Consider the following 25,125-nt stretch of genomic DNA (forward strand, 5'->3'; position numbering starts at 1 on the left):
CCTCACAGTCGCGTGTGAAGTCTGTCACCGAAGCCAGTCAAGTCCTCCACACGTTGGCAACCAAACAAACAATGATGACAGGTAGGTCAGCTGTTAGCTCGAGCTAACGTTAGCAGCACGCTACAACACCTCTTTGGCAGCCGGGCCAAAACGCGAGCATTGTTCTGCTAGGCTAAACACGCGTCGCTATTTCAAAGCGCCATTGTGCGCTGGCTTCGCTGCCGCCGCCAGGAGGCTGCCGTGCGCCCGCTCCATTGTTCGGGTCGTCAATCGGACGTCTTTGTCTGAGAACGGACCCAACGTGGGTCGAGCAATGTAGCGAGCATACATGAGAGAGGCGTAGTGTATTTTCTTCATCAGAAGTTCGGCCTGGAACGAGTTACGTTTTCAATGTTTAATTAAGCATTCTGTATGGATTAATTGAGTCGTTCATTAACGAAACAATTAGGTAAAGGTGTGTCTCGAACTGTAAGTTGTTGGGAATCAAGCCATCAACGAGGTTGAACTACAGCCCGCAACTTGGTTACTCATCTCATCGTTTGGCGTGGATGGAAGAAGGCCATCAAACACGGACGGATGAATGGAGAAAAAAAAAAAAAAGCTCACAAAAGCTTTCAAGAGGAGGAGCAGTTTAACATTGAACTTTGTATTCTTCTTTTCGCGTAAGAGGAGATGGAAGAGGGAGAGCGGTGAGAAAATGTCATAAATGGCTTGAGCTCCTCCCAAAAAGTTGACCATAAAAAAGATCCGCCCAAGCCAAACTGCGGCGTGCGGTTCTGTGTGCGCGCGCTCTGCTCTTGTCTTTCTCTCTTTGTGAAGCGCAACCTTTTTTTGACTCTCCGTACAAGAACAGCCATTCTCTTATTTGCAGCCTGCATCATTTTCCTACGCATCTCCAAAACAGGCGTTTTGACTTTTTTTTGATTGATTGATTGTCCCAATACTTTTGTTTTTGGTCCACGTTGGCGTGCGTTCCTCCCGCGCGTGTGTGCCAACGCTTTCACCTTCAGGGTCATGGCAGGCATTATAAAGAGCGAGGAGATAATCTGTGTGTGTTCCACTTCATCACAGTCGCTCTTGTTTTGAGACCGAGGGGGCTTAAAGCTGATCTCCGCCCACCCGCCGCGGATGCCGCCGGATGGCACGTGATACTCGTCAAAAAAAAAAAAAAACGCCATCTCCAGCTGTGCACAGGGAACACTTCGGCTCTAATGTGTTCGTGGGAGAACAGGAGCTGCGGGTAAACGGATCCAATGACTCACACACCCCACAACACAATAAATAAGCGGGTTCAATAAGACAACAATCTTCTGGGGAAGGTGGGTGGGGTCATGATGTAAAAGCTGATGTTTCCATTGAAGTGTAGGGGGGAAAAAAAAGAAGGTGAAAAACAAAATGGCTGCTTCCAGAAAGAAGTAGTGACTCACGGAGCTGTTTTGGGGCAAAGTCCCAGAAATCGCAAATCAAGAGCCAGAAAGGATCAGCGGACTAAATTGAATAATAATTACACGCTCCCTGAGGGGAGCAAGAGCGTGTGTGCGTGCTGAGTCAGCAACTCGTATCCTATCCAGCCCCCCCCACCCCCTCCCGACACAACTACATAATGACATCATGTCAAGAACAAGAAGGCTTCAGTGAAGAAGTGTCGCATCAGCGTACAGAAGCATTTTCGAATACATGTGTAAGCTTTTCCTACGCCATTCAAATATATTAAATATAAAAATCCATATCCCACTAATAGAGATGACATATACATACAAAAATGTGTATTATCGCTCAAATTGGCTTCAACTGTACTGTATAGATTAGCTGCTTCTGGGTTGTCAATGTACGAGCCCCTAAAATGCACCCAAAATGAAAATGGCAGCTTCCATCCAACATGGCTGGCTTCCTGATAGATTTGATATATTTTTTGACAATTCCATCAAAATAGAAATGTTGAAATTGTGCCTTAAAACATTTTTCTAATTTCTCGCATTCGGTTCAAGTGGAAGTCAACCTTAAACATTCCTTGACAATAATATGTTATGTGTGACCTCACTCGTCTAAACACGACATTCTGATTAATAATACATTTGTGGAATAAGAGTTATGAAGCAAAATCCAGCTGTTTTTATCCATCTCAGGAGGCGGCCATTTTACCACCTGCTGTCGACTGAAGATGACATCAGTTACTCAGGGCTCAGGCAACGACCAATCACAGCTAACCCGTTTTCTGAAGCTGGGCTGTGATTGGTTGTTACCTGAGCAACAATGATGTCACCGTTAGTCGACAGCAAATGGCAAAATGGCCGCCCCGTGAGATGGATCAAAACGGCTGGGATTTTGCTGCTTAACTCATGTTCCACTAATGCAATATTAACCATATTTAGACGAGTGGGGCTGCATAGAACATATTATTGTCAAAAAAAATGGGGGTTTGACTTCCTCTTCAAACAGGAACCTGGTATGCAACTAGTCACCCCTGACATCTGGAATATGGCCTGATTCTGCCCCCACCCCCCGAGGCACTTCGAGTGCAGTTTTGTCAAATCTAAGTGACGTAAGAGAAGCCAATCCAGTGAAGGTAGTGTAAGTGTTTTGTAGCCTCCCCCCTCCCACAAATGAGGCGTCCGCGAGAGTTGCTCTACTTATTTGCAGAGGAGGTTTGGGCTTTGGTTGGGGTGGGGGGGGGGGCTGCAGAATAACACAACACCAGCACGGCGAGTGTTTACATAAGGACGGTAATGTGGTTCCGATTACACAGGCTCGTATGGAAATTCTTGCGGCGAGACTGGACGATCGCAGGCGAGCGGGCCCGCCGGGCAAATAAACCGTCTGTTGTCGAGGAGAGGCAGGAAATCTCCAGGCGAGCCCAGACTGCGTTCTCAACCGACATTGAGAATATGCCCAAATCCTGACTTTATCAAGCAGGTTGTAGCGCCGGTATATTGCGGGCGGCTCGTAAAAAAGCTATCAGGGCTCTGGTCGGTTGGATTTTTATTGCCGAGGGGCGCCCAAAGGAGAAAGTAAACAGTGCTGCTTTGACTGATAAGACGTACAAAAGGGCAAACCTCGCCTGTGTCGCATGCTCACATTGATTGCCCCTGCGCAGGATGAAAAGGAAAGACGAAGGTCATGCTGGACTTTGTTCCGAAATGTCTTCTACTTCATTCGGCAAGCCCTACTTTTGTTTGAGAGCAGGCAATGCCAACATTAGATAGAAAAAAATGTTTTGATTTTGGTCCAAAGTGCAAAAAACAACCCGCCCGTGTCACATGACGACGAAGATGAAAGCGGAAGGTGGTCCTTAAAACAGTGAGAGGAAACTCTTGAAACATGAGGAGCAACACAACACGGTCAGGAGGAAACGCCGGCTTTCGCTTTCCTTCCTGTTTTCTAAACCCTCCACAGTTCAAAGGTCAAATCACTCCAGCCTCTCAGAAGGCCAAATCGCACTTGTTGAAAAATGTCATTTAACTGGAAGAGCAAGTGAGAGTATGTTGTAGAAACCTTGGTGGCTTCTGGTTGGTGGAGTGTACTTGTGCCAGACGCAGCCGGCCCCGCCCCCTTCCCGGGACTTCCTGCAAGACTAAAACAAACAGCCGATCCTGTAATTATTTGCTTTGCAGGCCGCTGCCTTATAAAGACATTCAGACCGGCATCCAATCAGGAAAGAGAACCCTTATCCTGCCGGCCATCTGTCCCAGAGGAGCGGGCACCGCTGCACCCTCAGAAACCATCTTTTTCCAAAGCAACATGGCGGGCGTGGAGTGACGGGAACGCTCGGCAGAAAAGTTATTCGGAGGTTGGAGTCCCTCAATTTAGGCTTGGGTGTGAACCAAAACTCGTCTCCGGGCCCAACTCCCGTCTAGATTGTCACCAGACCTGAACCACTGGGCTGCATCTTCACCAATGCCCCCGGGTCCCTCAAACACATGCTGGGAATACGGGGAGGAGGGGGTGGGGTGGGAAGGGGGGGGGGGGGTTGTAGCACTCCTGCTTGGTGACGCCCTCAGCAAATAACAATCCGCACACGCCATCTCCGGACCGAGCTGAGGGGAAAACAAGCAGACAGAAACTGGCAAGAGGCGGGAAAATGAGGCCCAATGTTGGCCCGCTAGCCGTCTGGCTACTGTGCGCGCTGTCTGGGAAAACACCGTCAAGCTCTTCTTAATATATCAACTTGCCGGGTACAAATCCCACAAGCTGCCCATTAATTGTTGGGGTATTTTAAGTAATCTCTTGGACTGTAACGATACACCAAAGTTAAGATTCTATACATCTTGATGTACTGACTCACAGTTCTGTCCATGATTAGATTTTTAAATCAAATTAATATAACACAATACATACCATAATATTATATTATATTCAAAGTTCTGCAATTTTTGTTGTTTTGGTAAGTTCAACTAGCATTAGTGGTAGCCACAGTTTTACTCACGCTGGTCAGATGACTGTCACCCGAAAAACTGGCTTAAAACTAGGTCTACATTATTTTTAAATAATAATATAGTGGACCAGGCTGCCGCTTTTGCAAGCGATGGAAGGCAAATCACAAAGTCAAATCGCGCCGAACAGTGTCAAAAGGCATAGCCACCCGTGTATACGTTGCAAAAGCAGTGATTTATTGTCGTTGGAAACTTTTGTACCGAGAGGCATGTGCTTCCAAGCCACAAATATTTTTGCAAAGTTGGCCTTGCCTTACCTGTACAACCGAATATGAGAGCAAATGGAGGTGCAGTACAGTAGTAGTATTTTTTTATTATATATATTATATTCAAGTATTTTTTTTGTAGAATTTTAAAATGTTAATGGGTTCAAAATCTAAGGCAAGGCAGCGTTATTCAAGTCAAAAGTCATAGATAAATGACATTGCAATAATGTCAATTTGCTTTTCCTAAAAGTTAAGAAATTAGAAATATTTTTGGGGGGAAATAACAGTAGACTTCCTTTTAAAACATGGGTTCTAACAACAATAATTTAAACCGTTATTAGTTTTATTAAATGACAATGATTAAATACGAGGAATATGCTGCCACGGACGACATCAAAGCCACATGGTAAAGCTGTCAATCAAAATATGCCTTTATGACGTCAAACTTCAGGGGGTCGCTCCTTTACGACGTCACACTACCACCTGGGCACCCACAAATGCACCTTTTGGCGGGTTTACGTTGACCTGTCGCACCTGTCGCAGCGATAACCAAAGATAAGGCCGCTCACCTCAGCTTGAGGTTGGCCATGAAGTCCTCCATGGACACGTTGTCCAGAAGCACAAAGTCGGCCATCCCGAACTCGAGGCTCTCGTGTTCGGCCATCGTCTTTCCCGGGGTGGCTTGGGAGTTTCCTTCTCGAAGCCCTGACGTCCGTCTCCAGGTGAGCCGTCTCGACGCCTCCTCCTCCTTTTGCTCGTCACTGCTCGACGCCAACTTTCTTCTCGCTCATTTCCGAACGAGCAACTACTAGTCTGTGACAAAAAAATGTTGTTTAATTTTCTCCTCTCCCTCGTGTTGTTAAGTGTTCATGTCAAGTTACAATCGCATCCTTGTTCCGTCACTGGCACACACAAGCTCGAGCCGGACGGGCTGTCCCGCCTCGTGTTGTCCGGAGACTCTCACAGCCAATAGGAATGCAGCTTGCTCACTTCAAGCCACGCCCCTTCACGAAAGCGGGTGTTTGTTTTTTATTTTTTTTTCCAAACGACATTCTCTTCTATATAAACCACCATTTCATTCCCAGTCCATGCTTCATACTTTGGCGATGACTGAGAAGTGGACCACGCCGCTGTGGGAGGAGAAATGGGGGCTGTAACCACTTTTGCCTGTGACCATACAAGGAAAAATGAGGGATTTTCCCTCAGACTTTCAGCGGTCATCAGCTGGATGGGCAAGAAGTAAAAAAAAAAAACTACTGGATCAGCAACAAACTTGTTGCGTCGAGTCAATGTCGGTGCAATTGCGCCATCTGGTGGACAAGAGAGGAAAATCCTCCAAATGACTCAAAACTGACTCAAGACTGTCCTCTAGTGGTTCTCAAATTAACGGTTTAAAAATAAACATAGGATTAAATATATTGTACTGACTTTGGAAGTTAAATACAGTGAGCTGTACTAAAAAAGTACAATTTAGGTATACTGTAATGGACACTCTTTTGTAACTGAGATGTAGTTGTATTAAGAATTAACCAAATGTTCCATGCTAAATGGCAGTCAGCGCACACCTGCCACCATTTAAGGAGCCTTTGAATAACCCCAAAGATGTTTTAAATGTTCTAGTAGTCTTTGGCTGACTTATTTTTTTTTCTACAGAAGCAGTTTTGTGCATTCACAGTCATTCCAAACTGTTCATAATTGCCTCCACTTTGTCCAATGCCCCAATTCCAGCAGAAGAAAAACATTGTAGGAATTGTGTTATAGTTTGGTGATGACCACACTTGTGTACATTTTGGGAAATATGGCCTGAAAGGTCAAATTTGGTTTCATCGGACCAGGATGTACTTTTAAATCTGCACCCCAAAAAAAACAAACAAAAAAAAAACACCTCACACTTTACAATCTCAGCGTGGCAGGAGTTTTCCTCGCTGGCATTTGCCAGGACTTCAGTTGCATAATAGATGAACTTTTTATGCTCCATCTGCCTCCCAACTCTGCTCGGTCCCGCGCAAAAAAAGATGACAGCAACCAGGAGGAGGAGACGACCATCTGCGGTCACGCTCGAGATGACATTTATGCGGCTTCACACTTACTCACTGTGTGTGTGTGTGTTTGTGTTTATGTGTCATCACCAGGAATCACCGTCTCCACTTTCACACGCTTCTCCTCACCTGCGACGTGTTCTTTTTTTGGTCCTGCAGAAGAGCAACGATCAGCATCTGCGAAGATGGATGACACAGCCGGCTGAATGATCGATGCCGCGTTGGCCCCGCAAGGTAGCGACCGTAAAGTGAGCCTCGCTTGACATTTGCTCATCCCTCGAACGCCCCGGCTGGGCAGATGGCGGGGGACGCGTGCTGCGCTGCCAGTAAGAGCAGCAGCGATCTGTTGAAGCGCGTCATCCGCACTGCATGTGGTCAGGATGACACGCCGTTAAGAACCCCCGATGAGAGGCGGGTCAAAAACGCCGCCTTTACAAAGATAATGAAACGTCGAATGCAGTGGAAATGGACTGAGCTTGGCCCATGAAGAGTGAAAATCTGTGCAGAATTTACACTCATAACCCCCCCCAAAATTCAAAATAAAAAAAACTTTTTTAAAAAACTGATAAACTGCCACCAACTTTTCCATGTTTTTTTTCTTGCTATTTACTCTAATGCTCACTATTAATTGACACTGGTTGTAGTAATAATGACCAACATGTAGACCACTCGAATAGTTAAGTTACTCGAGAATTTAGTGATACACAAAGATTAGACTCAATTTCCATCTATTTCACTGTAGGTAGTCGTGGTGGGACAAACAGACACCCTTGGGTCTTCTTCTTTCTTTTTTTTTTTTAATACTAACTTATGTATCATATTTACAGTATTTACAATCACTTCAAGCTGGGAATAAACTTGTAAAAATAACATTTCACACAATATCGATGAGATTGACTAGACATGTCTGATAATAATAATAATAATAATAATAATCAGAGGTGTAAAATCCAGGTCCAGGTCCAGAAAGTATAAACCCTGCCACAGTTTGGCTTTAGCCCCTGATGCTAGCTAGCTAGCTCCCTAAAAGAGAAACAAGCACCATGGGAGCTAACTAGGGAGCTAGCTAGCTAGCATCAGGGGCTAAAGCCAAACTGTGGCAGGGTTTTAACTTTCGGGACCTGGATTTGCCACCTCTGATGATGATGATAATAATAATAATAATGCACACTGTTTGCTGATGATGTTCTGATGGCAAGGATGTCACATGACTGATGTTTGTTCCAAGATGCACACAAGAATGGAGTAAACAAACAATTCCAACTTGGAATTTCCAAGTCATTCACATATGATCCTTTGGGTGGGAGTATTGTGGGGTGGTCAGTACCTTTCCTTCCTCATTCCGAACCGACAACATGCTGGGGAGCCGCTCGGGACAGCTCCGCTTGTCGGCCTCTCACGAGACTTTTTTTTTTTTTTTAACATCCTCCGATCGTCCCTGACAAAAACAACATGCTACTGCTAAGACTGAAGTGAGAGCAGGCACTTGTCTGATTGGTCCATGATGGCAGGGAGGGGAGGGGGGAGGGGTCGTGCAAAAGGCCTTCAGGAGGACTTTTTCAGGGCGGGGTAGCAGGGGGGTGTTTGAACGGACAGGACGCGGCTTCACTTGGCCACCTTGTAGTTGCTCAGGTCCAGAGGTTCTCTGCTGGGGATGCACCAGTCGTCCACCTCCTGGCTCACTTTGTAGTTCCTCAGCGCCGTCTTGTTGTACACCGGGAGCCGCTCGATGGAGTCCGTCGACAGCGCCTGACGCACATGACACGGAACTCAAAATGTGGCCGTCGTGCTACGCAGAAAATTTCGCGTTTTAGTCGTGTTCGGGCGACTTGCGCCATGAGTCGAACTCATCGGTGTCAAACATAAGGCCCGGCCCACCAGGTCATCTTATGAGGCCCGTATATATAAAACTATGATGTGACGATATACATTTATATGGTTTAACAGTCTTAATGGTGGTCTGGCGGAAGCCATAACCACAATGCGGGCCCGTAAAAATGAGTTTGACACTGGTTCAACTCGTTCCATGACCTAGTTCAAAAGAGAATATGACAATGCCGCTTCTGTCAAAATGGTTTGATTGATGATGCCCCTTCCGGTCCAGCCCTTCACTTCCGGTCAGAGTCCCGCCCCCTCTGGGAACTTACCAAAGGATGACGTCACTTCCGGTCAACCCCTTTCACCCAAATATGGGCACATGTCATATGAGGTCATACTTCCGCCCCCGTATGCCCAAATATGGACTTCCTATGACACCATACTTTCGACCCTGCACCCTTTGCCAAAATATGGACTTCCTATGACGTCATACTTCCGGTGATCCAGAACCAGTTCTGACACGTTTGAACAAAGCGGGACATGTCCTAACAATGAAGGTCATTGAGCTCACTGTGATCCCGCCCGCTAGGCCCAAATATGGACTTCCTGTCTTAGTTCCATTTATGAAATAATCCCCATTGAAATGAATTGGAATTCCGTGAATCCGAACATGTTTTTTCCCCCCCATTTGAATAAAAAATGTATCATAATGTCATGTGACTGCAATAAAGTAAATATGGAGCGTTTTTGTGCACGTGGCTTCATCTTACCTTCAAGTAGATGACGGCGTCGGTTCCGTGACCCTCCATGGAGTAGAGCTGCAGGTCGCCCTGGAAGTACTTGGCGTAGAGCCGCGAGATGGGAAGCCCGTAGCCAAAGCCGGCCTGCGCACAAGGATGGCTGTCGTTCAAACAACACGCTCCTGTTTGCTACCGCTATTGTTGCGTAACGTTGCGGACCCACCAGCGGCGGCCGGGCGTGCTCTCCGATCTGCGGCGCGGGGGCGGTGGAGTACATGTAGCTGAAGAGGTTGTCGATCCGGCGGAAGGGAACGCCGCCGCCCTTGTCGCTCACCTGCCGGGAAAGGAGAGAAGGACGTTGAACAACGGTTTGAGTTGATACTCTCTTTTGTTATGTCACTTGTCGCCATGGCGACGCTGAAGAAGAGATATGCTTGTGGTGAAGAACAGCCATCTTTTTTTTTTACACTGTTCGTCTTAACAAATCTGTAGCCTACAAAATGCTTATCTTTTTTTCAGCGAAGGGTGTGGAATTGGATTGTAACCAGACACGCACAAAGCCCGATGTTGTCGACGGGTTTATCTTGCTTGGCAAAAATTTGGATTCAAATTTGGCACCTACCTGGCCTGAAATACTAAACATACCGGATGGAGGATTGTGTTGACATGTTCTGGGAGAAAATATTTTGTTTTTGTTTTTTTTGTATGGAAGCAGCACCTTTTATTTAGATGACATTTTTGTTGATTTAATTAGTTCCTGTTAATACTAGAAGAAGAAGAAAGAACTTTAAACCTGTGTTTGGTTTCTGGATTAATAAAGCAAATCCCAGAAGGAAAAATCCTATGGATAACATCATTGTCATTTGCGTTTCTTTTTTTTATATATATATATATATATATATATATATTGATTAAAAAATATCACTAACCTATTATGAGAAATCCGATTTTATTTTAGAATCCCTTAAATTAAAAATAAATATATCTTGACACACCACAAAAAAAGACAAATTTGAATTATTACAAAAATTACTACTTCATCTAGCATCTTTCTTATTCCGAAACAGGCACTTGTGAAAATATTCACTGTAGCGATTCGAAATTCAATTTTCTGCGCCCAGTAGCTTTAAATAAAAACAAAAAACAATTCCCCTCCTCATTGCTCTTCCGTGTTTTTCCGCGTGCACTCACGGCAGACAACGAGGCGCTCTAATGCGGCCATGCCAGTAATACTAAGGCCGCGTCACCCAAATCCTAACATACTGCACTGCACACCTTAATGGACATGTCCTCTCCCCCGAGGGACACCAGCACCTGGATGGCCGGCAGCTCGCTGTTCTCGTGCGTCTCGATGGTCGCCCTCATGGCGTTCTGGTCATGGTGACAACAATCAAAGGAAGAATCATTAAAAAAAAAAGAAGAAAAAAAAAGAAGTATTTGTGCACGTGTTGTCGCCGTCTCACCTTGAAGAGCTCGAACAGCATGTGGTACAAGTGCGACGGCACATACACGATGCCGATAGGCTGCTGCGTCTTCTTGACTGCGCGGGGAAAAACAATCGCCGTTTCAATGCCAGCGCCCACTTGTGCGCATTTTCCACGCCGGGCTGCTTATCTCCGTCAATATTTATCCGGCCCGCTCGGCCATTACTTCGGCTTGAGTGCTGCTGAACATAGCGGCGGCGGCGGCGGCGGGGGGGGCGGGGGGGACACTTTGCATTGAGTGTGTACACAAGCGAGGCTCGCGCTGTTTATTCTTACATTTGATCCCTTATCAGGAATGTTCACTTTTAAGCCAATTTTCCTGTTTGATCAAAAAAAGGCATGCCAGCCTTCGGCGCCGGACTAAACATGTTCCCACGTAATTACAATCAAGCAAGTGATGAATATCGTAGACAGATTTGAGCATGTCCTGACGATTCCTCACAAGGTGTACTGATATGTTAACTCCAACCCGAACCTCACCCCATATACGCTTCACAAACTGTAACATTGCAATAATGAATAATGGATGCACCAAAATCGAATTCACGACACAATATCATCTCATTGAAAAAATGGATGAATAACTTAATGAATAATAATAACGCGAGGCGGCCCATCCGCCTTTAACCACCGAGAAATGACGTGAATGGGAATTGGACGCGAGTAGCGCACATTGCACTCACTGTTGATCTCTTGCAGAACGAGCGGAGGCGAGCGCAGGTAGTACTGCTCGCACAGCATCTTGGCGCTGTGGAAGGCGTCTGAAACACAAAAAGCAAAGAATTCGGGTTTTTTTTTACACGCACGTTGCTTGCCCATCAAATAACGGTCATAATAACACCGTCGTCTTAATAGTCATATTCATGGTTCACTGTTACATTTTTTTTTTCCCCAGCTCGTGGCATGTGAAAGATTTTTAAACATTTAATTCGCAAGACATTTGAATTGTGTATCCAAGTAGTTTTGACAAAATATCTTATTGAAACGCAGGTTAATATTAAAACTTTGCATCATGTTACATTGGCTTACAATAATTAAAAAAAAATACACTTTTTAGTCACAACTTGTCCCGTTTTTAACACTCCTGTATTTTAATGTTGATCATGATGGTGTTTTTTTTTTTTTTTAAGACGTTAATGAAAAGTCTGAGAAACACTAATATAGGTGATTAGATTTTTTTTTTTTTTTGTTATTTGCGGCATACCTCGGCCCCTTATTCGGGACAAAACTGGAATAAGAAAAGCAACATTTACCCTGCACCACGTCGCCCACCTGGCAGTGCGGGTCGATGCTGCCGATGGTGTTGGGGTGCACGGGGTTGGTGGTGCCGTCAAAAATCAGAGCTGGCCAAAGACAAAGAAGATCTTTCAATACGGCCGGGACTTGCACCGAGGTGGGCCCCCCCCCGTCGTCGCGGTTACGCACTGTGCTGGTTGATGAGCATGCGGATGGAGATGCGGCTCATGTAGAAGCGGTCCAGGAAGTACTGGATGTTCTGGTTGGTGATGGCATCCTGCGGGAAGACTTCCTTGTACTCCATGACGCCCTGAGCCATGGTGGGGACCACGTCGTTGTGGCGGTTCCGGATGGTCACCAGGGCCTCCACGAACCTGGACAGACGAGGGTGAGGGGGGGGGAAATTATGTGACGTCATCTTTTTTTTTTTTGCCCCCCCTTTGATATCAAACAAGCTTTTTTTTACCACAGCATGTATTTTGCCAGCTGAATTTGTTGTTTTTCTTTCTCGCTAGAACATTATTAGAAATATCAAAGTCACTCATTTCCATGTCAATTGGTGCCTTAAGATACGACTTCTAGTTTTTCAAGATATGAGGTGGTGGCAGTGAACTTAATTCAACTCATATTACAATAAGAAAATGTTTGGCAAATATTGAACAAGTCTGAACAACAAAAAGAAAAAAAGAAAAAAAAGAATTACACACTCATTTTCTTTTAAAGCACACATAGCTGTGCCTAAGAAAAGTCAACTTAGGTTAATGTAAAATAGTTGTTGTTTGGAGCAAGAAACAACAAATCAACAAAAAATAACAACACAAGTACGAGCAATACTTTTTTTCAACCTTTGTGTCTGCATCATGACAATTATAATGCCTCCTGGTGGCCAAAGCATGATATAGCAATCATAATGCGCTAACTGTTTAATTATTTTCATCCTAATTAAGATATGCAGTTTTTATAAAGTACAATTGTTATCGAGTGCTATTTGACCTTATTAAAAAAATAAAAAAATAAAAATATTTTGGTTTCCATTCTTTGAAATGGGGAAAGACGATTCGAAATAAGTTTTGAGGTCATGGAAGAAATTTAACTTACTCTTCAAGGACTTTGTGGTCGTCCGGGTTCTTGTGGAGGAAGTCGAGGATTTCCATCAAACTTTGGATGTACCTGACAGCACACGCGCCACACGCACATTTGGTCATAACAATATAGAATAACCAATGCAGGGCAGCAAAACACAGACACGTGAGGAGAAAGTGGGCTAAAGTTCACAGCTGAGAAGGAAACCCCCACCCCGTGTCCCCCCTCGCCCTCCTCGAACCCGCCTCCCCCATTAGTACGCGCAGATCCGGCTGGAGCGAGCACAACTTGGTGAAAGGGGGTCGTTGTTATCTTGAGCATGTGACATAAGTGGACATGCGCGGCATATGCTTTGCCTCGTTAACATATTTTCAGACATCGAGTGTCATATGAGGGGGAAGGAGAAGAAGAAGAACATCCTGCCGGCCATGCGTGGCCTTTACAGCATTTATCCCAAAACAAACACTCACCAGCCTTGCACCGTTTGCACGGAGGGTGTCGTGAGCAGCTTGTCGGGCAGCAGGTTGATCTCCTTCATGATGTTGGACAGCCGCACTGGCAGTTCCTGCCTCAAGAAGGCAAACGATGTTTTCTCGCAGGCGTTGATGGATCCTGGATGGACACGCGACCAAACATCATCCAAGCATTCCGAATTTATGGCTGCAGTTTTAGTAGCATCTGGGGACGGCGAGTCTACGACTAGTCACTATTTTTATTTTTTATTTAAAAAATGTATAAGAAATTCCTGAGACCTTTCTCTTTCCCGACGGGTCCATATCTGACGCAATATTGTATGCAAGTGACCAGCGTGCATGCAAGGCCGGCCAACTGCGGCGCATCCATCCCAACATTAAATTGAATGACACCCATTTAAAAAAAATAAAGAAAGAAATAAAACATCCAATGCTATGATAATACTATAACAACGTAATTTGGCCGCGTTCGTTTGCATGCATTTCCGACACTCACCGAAGTCCAGAAACTGCTTCATGGAGAGCGGCGAAGGGGAAAATTTGGAGAAGTGCTCGATGTGTTTGGGAACACTCGCCAGCGCGGCGTTTTTCATAATAAAGCGAACGAACTTCATGTTTGATGCCGTGGAAGGTCACAGCCGCCAAATGTGACTGCTAGTTCGGGCTGCAGTAAGCTCGCCAGTCGCCACAGCAGATGAAGCTCCCCTAAAATAAGTGGGCGGGGACAAACGGCGGGTAGCCAATAAGGGGGTGAGTTTGTGATTTATTTCCCCAAGAGAGCCAATAGGAGCCGGGGAGCGGGGTTTGTTGTTAGCTCCGCTTCGGAAAGAAAACGCAGGACACTAATGGCGAGTAGCCAATAGGTGGCGAGATTTGTATTTACACCCCAGTTGGGCCAATAGAAGCCGAAGGGCGGGGTTTGCGCTGTCTATTTATCTTCCGGTTGAGCCAATGGGAGCTGCGTGGCATGGTTCGTTTTATGTCCGCCTGGACAGTGGACTTGTAGCACCTTTGCCCTACTTCTGTTATTCAGGGACGTGACAAAGTACTGTGAACCCCCGCATATTCGCGTTTGACACGCGCAATTTCGCATAACGCCATCTAGAATGGAATAGAAAGCTTTTATTTTCGTTGTATGGTGCAGATGTAACGAAAATGGGGTGCAACTATCAAGTTTGTGTTTGAAGATTTGAGAAAACATAAAAACTGCACTAAACAAACTAAATATGCAGTGCAAAATCTCAGTAACGCACATTACGTGTGCATAAGGAGCATTTTGTGGCATCTCTATTCGCTAGGGATAGTGACTAAGCCTGCTTCAAAGAGTGGGGGTTCTTTGTGACTATTTACGCCCCATTCAAAAGAAGACACAGGCTGATTTTTACAACTGGCAACTCTTGTTTTTCTTGTTTGCGTTAGCAGACGTGCCTCCAGGAGCTGACATACATTTTGTGACGCCATTCACATTCAACAGTGGCAGGATGCCTTCAGTGGGGGTTTAATCCGCCCACTATCACATTGCAATTATAGAAACCATCAATACTATATATATATATTAAAAAAATAATAATACATCAACCAGCCAATCAAGACCTCAACTGCTGTTGACTTTATCTCTCTGTGTTTTTTTTTTGTATTGTGGCGTCATCTGCAGGCCTTGAAACAAGTAACTGAGATGCAAGGAAACACTTCCTCTATTTGACCTCCTGGGTTTAAAAGGCAGCAGCGGTTGGTCCGTCTACCAATCGGCCTCCCCGGTAGAGGATTCCGTGGAAGTTTGCCAGCGTTGGTTTTGAACAAAAATGCTTCTGTCAGGGAACAACGTGCCCCGCTCGACATCGCGCACTCCCGTTATGTAAGCTGCTGCTGAGTCGGGATTGTCCTCACAAAGCCGCCGCCTTGTTGTTGTTCATCGGAACATGAGTTGCGCACACGGGCTCGTGTAATCAATGTCATGTAACGTTTTGGGTTCAAGTCAAGGTGCCTTAATCATTTTTGTTGTTTCCCTCAAAAGGGTTTTTTTTATAACTCATGTAAACAGTCATACTAAAACATTTTGATTATACTATACATGGGGTATGATATGATTCAAGGACGTCGCGTTTTTGATTCAGTGTAGCTTTTGTCATGTTTAGGAATACTAACTAAGTAACATGTAAAAAAACTAAACCATTCAAGTTAACTAAATGTAACAAAAACACAAATTATCGGCAACATCAAACTGATTTATATTTGGCTTAGGTCTCTCATAAATGACGACTTGATGCGTATTTCGATACATGGGATGCGAAACGATTTAAGAATGCAAGCATTCCATTTGGTTCGTCAAATCAAAACCAATTTGAATAGTTTTTTGTTACACCCCTAATATATATATATATATATATATATATATATATTTAAAATTATTTTTAAATTATTATTTATTATTATAAAATTAAAAAAAATATATAAATATATAAAAAATAGTTTTTAAAATCATTTTATTTTTTTAAGTACGACTGTACACCTTGTAAATCCTGAGATATCCATCTAAAATGAGGAGGAACTGCGGGTTCACATGAACTCGTGTTTTGTGGACTTTCATTTTGTTCAATATCAATTTAAATCTCAGAAGGTGAAGCACGTCGTCAAAAATGACTTTTGACCCGATTTAAAGCGAACCACCGTCGTCATAACTGGATAACGACGACAACTTCAATACAGTAAGTAAATACTGTAGTTTAAATGAGGACCTTTTGGTATCATCATTGAAGAATCTCCAGCTGTTTATCTACTGGAAACTCTCCACTGAGCAGTGTGTGTTCTGTTTGGGATGGGTTGTCTTACCCCCACCCCCGCTAGTAGTTTTCCATCAGCCGGCATTCCTACTACTGGTCAGCTCCTATTCCCGCCGTCAGCGTGGCCTTACCAAATGGCGCAACTGGACCTCTACCAGGATCGTGCAGGAGGATGTTGCCTACTTGGAACAACATGTTCTCGTGATCGTGACGTGCGGCGTGGATAAAAAAAAAAGTACACACCTGCCACAAATAACTCAACAACTCATACCTGAAAACTGATAGACTACCAATTTTGGTTTGAAACATCAATTTAAGGTCAATTTGGTCATTTTCTAGGGCGCTTTGAATTTGTGAACGTTCAGCCTATTAAGCCAATTTCACTCGACAGTGCCCCCTCCTGGAAGAAATGTGCAACTGCAACAGTGCCCCCTCCTGGTGCTCTTTACCGATGCTTATCTTTAACTGGGCGCATTATGACATCTGAGGCGGGGAAGAAAGACGATTTCGCCCACAGAAGAACTGCGGATGAAGTGTAGCATTAGAATTAGCATATTCATATACAATATTTATGTTCTGTAGCCTGTGGCTAATAACCTCATATGAATAACTAACACATCAAGAAGAAGCCTGGTGCTGACCTTTCAACTCTACCACCTGACACAAGTATGCCTTCACTCTCCCGGGATGACGACAGTCACAGAAGTTTTGGATCATTGCGTCCTATTTGTAAAATAGATATTTTCTTGGCCATAAGGCCTCTCGAATGAATCAGTGAGGAAAAAGGGATGAGGAACATCACAAGCGAGCAGGTTGTATACAGGCGCTTACATAAGAAACGCCCACCAGCGTGTTATTTATTGTGCGCGCTGTTGCTGACTGGCTTGCCTGCTTGCTTTGCCCCCAAAATAAAAACCAAAAAAAGTCTAAAAGGAGGAGCTGATGGAACTCTCCGGATTATGATGAGCAGAGCCACACACACACACAAAAAAAAAAAGTCTCAGAAAGTCATGCCTCAAAAGTCAAGAGGTCTGCTATTTTGATATGAAACAGACACGGGGTCGATTTGGTTCTTCAAATGATTTGAAAACTCAATCACTAAAGCCAGTTTCATGATAACATGTAATATGGTAGGCATCTCGAAGACAGGTAAACCCACAAAAAAAGCCTCAAGATCGCATGTCCTCTCATCTGCCATTTTGGTTCAAGGCCGCCATTTTAGTGACAATTTGGTCATTTCAAAGGCTACTTTCAATTATTTAAAAATGCAACCCCTTATGCCAGTTTGACTTAGCAACATCAAATTTGGTGGGCAAGTTTATCTCAAGTAAACCCACAAAAAAAGTCTCAAGATTGCATGTCCTCTCATCTGCCATTTAGGTTCCGGGCCGCCACTTTAGTGACAATATGGTAATTTCAATTATTTTAAAAGTCAGCCCCTTATGCCAGTTTGACTTAGCAACATCAAATTTGGTGGGCATGTTTATCTCAAGTAGACCCACAAAAAAAGTCTCAAAAAGCTATGCTTTAATGCTCACAGGAAATCTGCCATTTTGGTTAAATTTTTGTCCATTTTAGTGACAATTTGGTCATTTCAATTATTTAAAAATCCAGCCCCTTATGCCAGCTGGACTTAGCAACATCAAATTTGGTGGGCATGTTTACCTCAAATAGACCCACAAAAAAGTCTCAAGAAGCTATGCTTAAATATATACAGGAAGTCTCCCATTTTGGTTCAATGCTGCCAATTTGGTCATTTCCAAGGCTCTTTTCAATTATTTAAAAATTCAGCCCCTTATAGCAGATTGACTTAGCAACATTAAATTTGGTGGGCATGTTTATCTCAAGTAGACCCACAAAAAAAGTCTCAAAAAGCTATGCTTTAATGCTCACAGGAAATCTGCCATTTTGGTTCAATGCCGCTATTTTAGTGACAATTTGGTCATTTCAATTATTTAAAAATTCAGCCCCTTATGCCAGCCGGACTTAGCAACATCAAATTTGGTGGGCATGTTTACCTCAAATAGACCCACAAAAAAGTCTCAAGAAGCTATGCTTAAATATATACAGGAAGTCTCCCATTTTGGTTCAATGCTGCCAATTTTGGTGACAATTTGGTCATTTCCAAGGCTCTTTTCAATTATTTAAAAATGCAGCCCCTTATGCTAGTTTGACTTAGCAACATCAAATTTGGTGGGCATGTTTATATCAAGTAGACCCACAAAAAAGTCTCAAAAAGCTATACTTTAATGCTCACAGGAAATCTGCCATTTTGGTTCAATGCCGCCATTTTAGTGACAATTTGGTAATTTCAATTATTAAAAAATTCAACCCCTTATGCCAGCTTGACTTAGCAACATCAAATTTGGTGGGCATGTTTACCGCAAATAGACCCACAAAAAAGTCTCAAGAAGCTATGCTTAAATATATACAGGAAGTCTCCCATTTTGGTTCAATGCTGCCATTTTGGTGACAATTTGGTCATTTCCAAGGCTCTTTTCAATTATTTAAAAATGCAGCCCCTTATGCTAGTTTGACTTAGCAACATCAAATTTGGTAGGCATGTTTATCACAAGCAGATCCACAAAAAAGTCTCAAGAAGCTATGCTTAAATATTTACAGAAAGTCCTCATCGCCAAAAAAAAAAATCTACTTTCACTTAGCAATTAGAAATTTTGTATGTGTGTCTGGAACGAGAGGACCCACAAAAATGTCTCAGACAGCCATGCCCAAAAAGACACAGGAAGGTTGTTTTGAAAATTCAGCCTCTAAATACAATGAAATTAGGTAGACATGTCTATTGTGACTAGACCCGCAAAAAAATTCTCAACAACCAAGCGTAAAAAGACACAGGAAGTCTGCCATTTTAGTGTCAATTTGGTCATTTCCCGTGAATGTTCTGAAAATTCTGCCACTGAAGTCAGTTTCACTTCACATTATGTGAAACGTAATACATGACAACCACAATTAAGTCGACCAACAACAAAAAACCTCAGCAAGTCATCCGAGTTGACCTCCTTACTTTTTGTGCACACTGCATACGGGAATATGGGAAAAAATATATAAAATATTCCCATCGTCATTCTTAATGAACGTGGCGTCATCGCCAGCGAGAGCGAGAGAGACTGACGCTCCTATTCGCGCGACATCATCAGCATCATCAGCATCATCTTCCTCCTCCTCTTCCTCCTCCTCCTCCTCCTCCTCCTCCTCCACAGAGCGCGATGTGAAGGCTGAGCCGCGCCGCACACGGGCGACTACAGGCGGCGTGCTTGTGCTCGGCTCTTCCGCTCGCTTCCGTTCTGCTGCTCCGGAGAGCCAAGAGGGAGGAGTACAAGGGAGTGCCTTTTCTTCCGCGGACGTGCCCGCTTACCGCACGCTGCAGCCGGCCATGCCTTCCACGGCGGATCGCTCCGCGGCAGCAGAGCGTGAGTTTCAAATCCGATCCCCGTATCTTTGCACCTCCACGGCGCTCGTGGACGCGCAGCCATGTTGGCTTGCTGTTAGCAACTCACACACACGCACGCGCGCGCGCGCAGCAACATCATGTCGTGGTTCAAAACGTACGTTCGAAGGAGTATTATTATTATTATTTTTTTTACACGCTCTTATGACAAGACTGCAACATGAGTTGCAAACGCAGGCCGGGTGATGGAAGGGAGGATGAGGAGGATGGAAAAGTAGCTCACGTTTTGCACTTTGCAGGAAGGAGACAAAAGGAGCTCAAAACATATTTAGCAACCCGGTTGTCTTGAACGTCACTCGTCTCGTGTTTAGAGCCGAGCTGAAGTTGATTGCAGGTATGAACTTTGTGGGACTGAATGCTGACAAATGATGAGACAAAAAAATCAGGACGCAACTACTTAGTTAGCATCGTAACAGATCATAGAACATCCCTGAATTGTTGTCAAATACACCGCCTAGTGGTTGGGAGAAGCGTAGCGAGGACATCAGAGTACTCTGATTGGATGAGTTTGGGCTGGGCAATATGGCCTTAAAATCAAATTTCAAATATTTTTATTTTATTTTATTTTTTTAGATTAAAGCACATTTCCTGAATCTTTGCGGAAACAGGTCAAGGCAAAAACATTTTTTTTTTAAATCGGAAAATCGTGTTTAAAAAATGTGAGTGCATATATATGATATTTTAATACGCAATTAAACTGTCAATTATTTTGTCGATAAATCCATGAATCAGGCCCAAAAACCATTTTAATTTCCTATTTTAAAAAACAGGACTTTTTTCAAATTGACATTGGAGAAAATGCACTTGCATGATTTTTTTTTATGATTCAGTTACTGGTTTGTTCCATGTTATAAGCAAAAATGTCGATCATTGTTTCATTGTAAATATCATATTTGGATACAATACTCATCAGTCTGCTTTTATAGAGGTCTAAAAAAAACTGAAAATATTTGCTTTCGAGAGGCTGAAATTTCTCAAAACGGTCAATCAATAATCAATAAATAAAATAATAAATAATTATCACTTAATTCCATAATTGATTAGTTGTCGATTAATTGTTTTATATCGTTTTAAAAAATCTACATTTTACAAGAGTCTGCACTTTTATTTTATTTTACTTGAGCTGAATTGATACTATTTACCATTTAAGTACAGAATATGAGTACTTTTGCCACCACTGCTTGTGTTGTGTCAGCCACGTCTGACTTGGCGACGAGTTAGCGTAGCATCGCGCTGCCAATGTAATTGATTGCTCTCTTTTTTATTCAGTGTTGTCATCGCAGCGGATTTGTCGGCTTTTATTTTGAGCTGCCTTGATGCCAGCTGACCATTTGTGTGTGTGCGTGCGTGTTACTGACGCAATCAGGGTGAGAAAATTGTCACCTAAGCAGCAGATGTGTTGGCTCTGTGGAACGATGCTAAACGGCAGCACAGCTGTCAGCCAGCAGGCCTTGTTCTTGCTGCTCAGGTGTTTTGCTTTTCCCACGCTGTTAAAAACAGAAACGGAGCACACGCGTAAACGGCCGTTCTGGGCGACGGCGCATTTGCAGCTAAATATTACTTGCTCGGCTTCATGTAACACAGGTGCAAAGCGCTATTCAGACACTGCGCCGACGCAACTATTACTAAGTGGATTCCATGCAATATAGATAAGAAGCAGCTCTAGAAATAGGGGCTATAGAGTTAAAACATTAGTGGATCAATTCCTTGTAACAGATGACCAAAACAGTGTCAAGGCAGGAAACAGGAAACTAGATGATTCCATGCAACACTGATGTGAAGCAGTTTTTAAAAATTGTTTATACGACTACTTAGGATGACCCAATGCAACACAAATGTGAAGCAGTGCTCATACAATTAAATATTAGTTGGTCAAGTCCATGCACCACAGCTGTGAAGTATTTGTCAGAAACAATATTTTATTTGTATTGTTAGTTGGACCACTCCATGCAACACAGATATGAAACAGTTGATAGGAAAAGTGCTCATAAAATTAAATGTTAGTTGATCGACTCGTGCAATACAGATGTGAAGTAGTTGTTATAAACATTGCTTATACAAATATACTGTTTGTTGGTGGACTCCATCCAATACAGATGTGAAGCAGTTCTCATGAACAGTGCTTACAGTATGCAACTAAATATGAGTTGGCTGACTCCATGCTAGACAGATGTGAAGCAGTTGATAGGAAAAGTGCCCATAAAATTAAGTGTTAGTTGGTCAACTCAATGCAATACAGATTTGAAGTAGTTGTCCTAAACAATGCTTATACATTTATTGGTGGACTCCATCCAAAATGCTTTTACAAATATACTGTTTGTGGGTGGACTCCATCCAAAACAGATGTGAAGCAGTTTTCCGACTTTTCACCCCCAAATAAATGTTAGTTGACAACTCCATCCAATACAGATGTGAAGTAGTTGTTATAAACACTGTGTATACAAATATAGTGTTTGTTGGTGGTCTCCATCCAAAACAGGTGTGAAGTAGTTTTCAGACCCCCCCCCCCCAATAGTTGACAACTCCATGCAACACAGATGTGAAGCAGTTCTCATAAACAGTGCTTACAATATGCACCTAAATATGAGTTGGTCGACTCCATGAAAGACAGATGTGAAGCAGTTGGCAGAAAGAGTGCCTGGCCAATTGAAAGAATGCAAAACATGAGAACAAAACAACAAATATCTGCACTTTCATCGCGAGCTAACCTTACGAACTGATGGAATGGAGGCCGGATCTTGTGAAGTTCACTACCGCCATCTAGTGGTAGAGCGTCTTCTCAGTCAGAAACCATTAAGCAAAGCAAAAACAAAAAAAAAATCGACCCAGCTTCAAAAACTCGTCAATTTACTACTTAAGGACAAAAGCGCTAATAAAGCTATCGCTAAAAGTGTAGCAACGCGCAAGCTAGCTGGCTGACTGACACAACTGCCATGCATGCCGAGACTTTTTCGGCGGCTCTGCCGGACCTTGGTGCTCGGGGGGGGCCTGCGGGGCTGAGCTTTGATATATGAGATCATTTATCTCACGCTGCAGCAGCATCACCGCTGGGCACACACTACACGCCCTCTCACACATACTATACACGCGCGCACACACACATGCACGCTGAGAAAGTGAAGCTCGCATCGTTTCATTTTCGTCCCTCACTCGGCATGTTGCCTGGCCGACCGCCTACCGCTCTGCTCTCATAGTACACCGTGTGAGTAAGTACAGGACAGAGCTTTACGTAAGACGCTCTGATAAACTCAAGAAAAAGAAAAGGAGAACATTCTTTGTATGAGAGGCCGTCGGGGACATCATTGAGGACACGTTATTATTAAAACGCTTTCATAGTTTGCAACCGAAAAAGTTTTTGCTCATACACAATCACATTTACTACTGAAACTCTCGCATACACTGATAAAATATCACACACACTACTGAAGCACTCTCACACAGCACTTAAACACGCTCAAACTGAAATAATCTCACATGCACTACTGGAATAATCTCACATTCTACTGAAAGTGTTTTTGCCCTGACAGCTCTTACATGCTCTCACACACTACTGAATTGTTTTCACATTTCTCACACCCCACTAAAACACTACTGAAATTGATTTTGCTCACACACTACTGACCACTCTCACATGCACTACTGAAATAATCTCAGCTCTAAAGAAAAGTTACCACAGTATTTAAACCACTCTCACATTCACTAGTGAAATATTACAGCACTACTGAAGCACCCACACAGCGGTAGTAAAACATTTTTACTCACACACTTCTGACATGCTCTCCCACACTACTGAATCAATCTCATATATATTACTGAAATAACCTCATTCTTAGTGAAAAGCTCTCATTCACTATTGAAAATGTTTTTGCTCACACACTACTGACATGCTCTTACACACTACTGAACCACTCTCATATATATTACTGAAATAACCTCATTCTTAGTGAAAAGCTCTCATTCACTATTGAAAATGTTTTTGCTCACACACTACTGACATGCTCTTACACACTACTGAACCACTCTCACACTACTGAAATATCATGTCACTACTGAATCAATCTCATATACACTCGTATATACTATTCTTAAACACCATTGAAAATGTTTTTGCTCACACACTACTGACATGCTGTAAGATCCTACTGAATCATTCTCGCATTCACTACTGAAATAATCTAATTCATAATGAAATGCTCTCACATTTTACAGAAAATGTTTTCACTCTTGAGAAAATTCTCTCATTTGCACTACTGAAGTGCTCTTATGGTTTACTAAAATGCTCTCACGCACTACTGAAAATTTATTCTCTAGGATACACGAGTGAAATGCTCTCGCATGAACTACTTATACACTACAAATTTTTTTACTTCTCAGTACAGATCTTGGCCCCCTTTCCAGAAATAGGCAGGAAAATAAATTTGACTGTTTTCTTTTTTTTCTTTTTTTTTTATCCCTGATGGGTGAGCAAGCCCAAATGGTAATTTCCCATCGCTTTCAAACGCTGCAACATTTTCCAGATGTTTCTCACTGGATGACATTTGAGTGTCGTTGATTTCCCCCCGGCCGGAGTCCAAGCGTGTCTTTGAGCGCGCGCGTGTCATCCCGCCAGACAGTGGCAGTCTGGCGGCTTGCGTTGCGCGAAGAAAATAGCTGACGCACGCGTCTCTAAGCTGCTGCTGTGCCAAAAGCGACTCTTTGATGATTTGTGGAAACAACACCTCCACCGTTACCAGCTTGAGTGGGAAGACGCTCGCGTGCGCACCTTTTGATGCCGCTAACGGCCGGCACAGTCGAGGAGCGGTTAGCATGTTTGTCCGTATGTGTACTGATGTTGCGTGTGCCTTGATTTTGACATCTGGAGTGGCGAGCAATCGGTTATAGATCATATTGGATATGTTTAATTAGTTATGTCGTTAGTTTTCATTAACTCTTTGACTGCCATAAACGTTATAAAACGTTTAGCATAAACCTAGGGAAGGGCGCCGAGGACGTTAAAAGACGTCCCCTATGTTTTTTTTTTTTTTTTCAAAAACGGGTGCAGGAAAGCCTTGGGCAGCTGTGCTGAAAGTATCAGGCTGATCTGATTAGTCAAAGACTCGTTTTGGCCCCTAGAGGGCAGCGATGACTCTCTTTGCACAAGGTTGGATGGGCCGCCCACCGTGGGCGTCAGTAGAAGACGTGAGGCGGAGCTAGAGTGTTGAGGAGACAATGGCTGATCCAAGCCACAATGGCTTGACCAAGCAACCGGTTACAAGCAGCTCAGCTTGAGCATTTTTTTCAAAGACGGAAAGCATCAATCAATACTAAAAAGCGCATTGATGTCAACGATGATGATGACAACGAGCTCTACGCCAAAGTTGGAAGCTTTGG

The 25,125-nt window shown here is 43.5% G+C and overlaps 3 protein-coding genes across 4 annotated transcripts in view; 1 reads left to right on the top strand and 2 right to left on the bottom strand.

The window, feature by feature from the left end:
- Window positions 1–5,583, bottom strand: part of myo1d (myosin 1D) — a 38,665-nt gene extending 33,082 nt beyond the window's left edge. For both annotated transcript variants that reach the window (XR_015091612.1, XM_086064040.1), the window contains exon 1: window positions 5,206–5,583. Coding sequence is in view for 1 of the 2 variants with exons in the window: in XM_086064040.1 (XP_085920166.1) it covers window positions 5,206–5,300 (95 nt within the window). In the remaining variant the exon portion in view is untranslated. The remainder of the gene's footprint in view (window positions 1–5,205) is intronic.
- A 2,213-nt stretch (window positions 5,584–7,796) lies between these two features.
- pdk2a (pyruvate dehydrogenase kinase 2a) lies at window positions 7,797–14,227 on the bottom strand. Its single transcript, XM_086064980.1, has 11 exons — window positions 14,006–14,227; window positions 13,507–13,648; window positions 13,052–13,123; window positions 12,143–12,327; window positions 11,971–12,060; window positions 11,401–11,478; window positions 10,697–10,773; window positions 10,509–10,604; window positions 9,457–9,567; window positions 9,264–9,377; window positions 7,797–8,424 (listed from the first exon to the last, which is right to left on the bottom strand). Exons 1-11 carry the CDS (start codon window positions 14,121–14,123, stop codon window positions 8,281–8,283), a joined length of 1,227 nt encoding a protein of 408 aa, XP_085921106.1. The 5' UTR covers window positions 14,124–14,227; the 3' UTR covers window positions 7,797–8,280.
- Window positions 14,228–19,448: 5,221 nt separating this feature from the next.
- tbkbp1 (TBK1 binding protein 1) overlaps window positions 19,449–25,125 on the top strand; it is a 29,533-nt gene continuing 23,856 nt past the window's right edge. Inside the window, exon 1 of the mRNA XM_086064474.1 lies at window positions 19,449–19,717. The gene's annotated coding sequence lies outside the window, so the exon portion shown is untranslated. The remainder of the gene's footprint in view (window positions 19,718–25,125) is intronic.

This window comes from Leptonotus elevatus, chromosome 20, assembly GCF_054856555.1.
Source record: "Leptonotus elevatus isolate MCC_2025b chromosome 20, RoL_Lele_1.0, whole genome shotgun sequence".
Classification (NCBI taxonomy): domain Eukaryota; kingdom Metazoa; phylum Chordata; class Actinopteri; order Syngnathiformes; family Syngnathidae; genus Leptonotus; species Leptonotus elevatus.

What these genes read in the sequence shown, in the direction of transcription:
- pdk2a (XM_086064980.1), bottom strand. Translation starts at nt 14,123, where the DNA reads ATGAAGTTCGTTCGCTTTATTATGAAAAACGCCGCGCTGGCGAGTGTT. An exon ending in GAAGCAGTTTCTGGACTTCG is followed by an intron (nt 13,649 to 14,005) that starts GTGAGTGTCGGA and finishes GTGTCCATCCAG; the next exon opens with GATCCATCAACGCCTGCGAG. An exon ending in CATGCTCATCAACCAGCACA is followed by an intron (nt 12,061 to 12,142) that starts GTGCGTAACCGC and finishes GTCTTTGGCCAG; the next exon opens with CTCTGATTTTTGACGGCACC.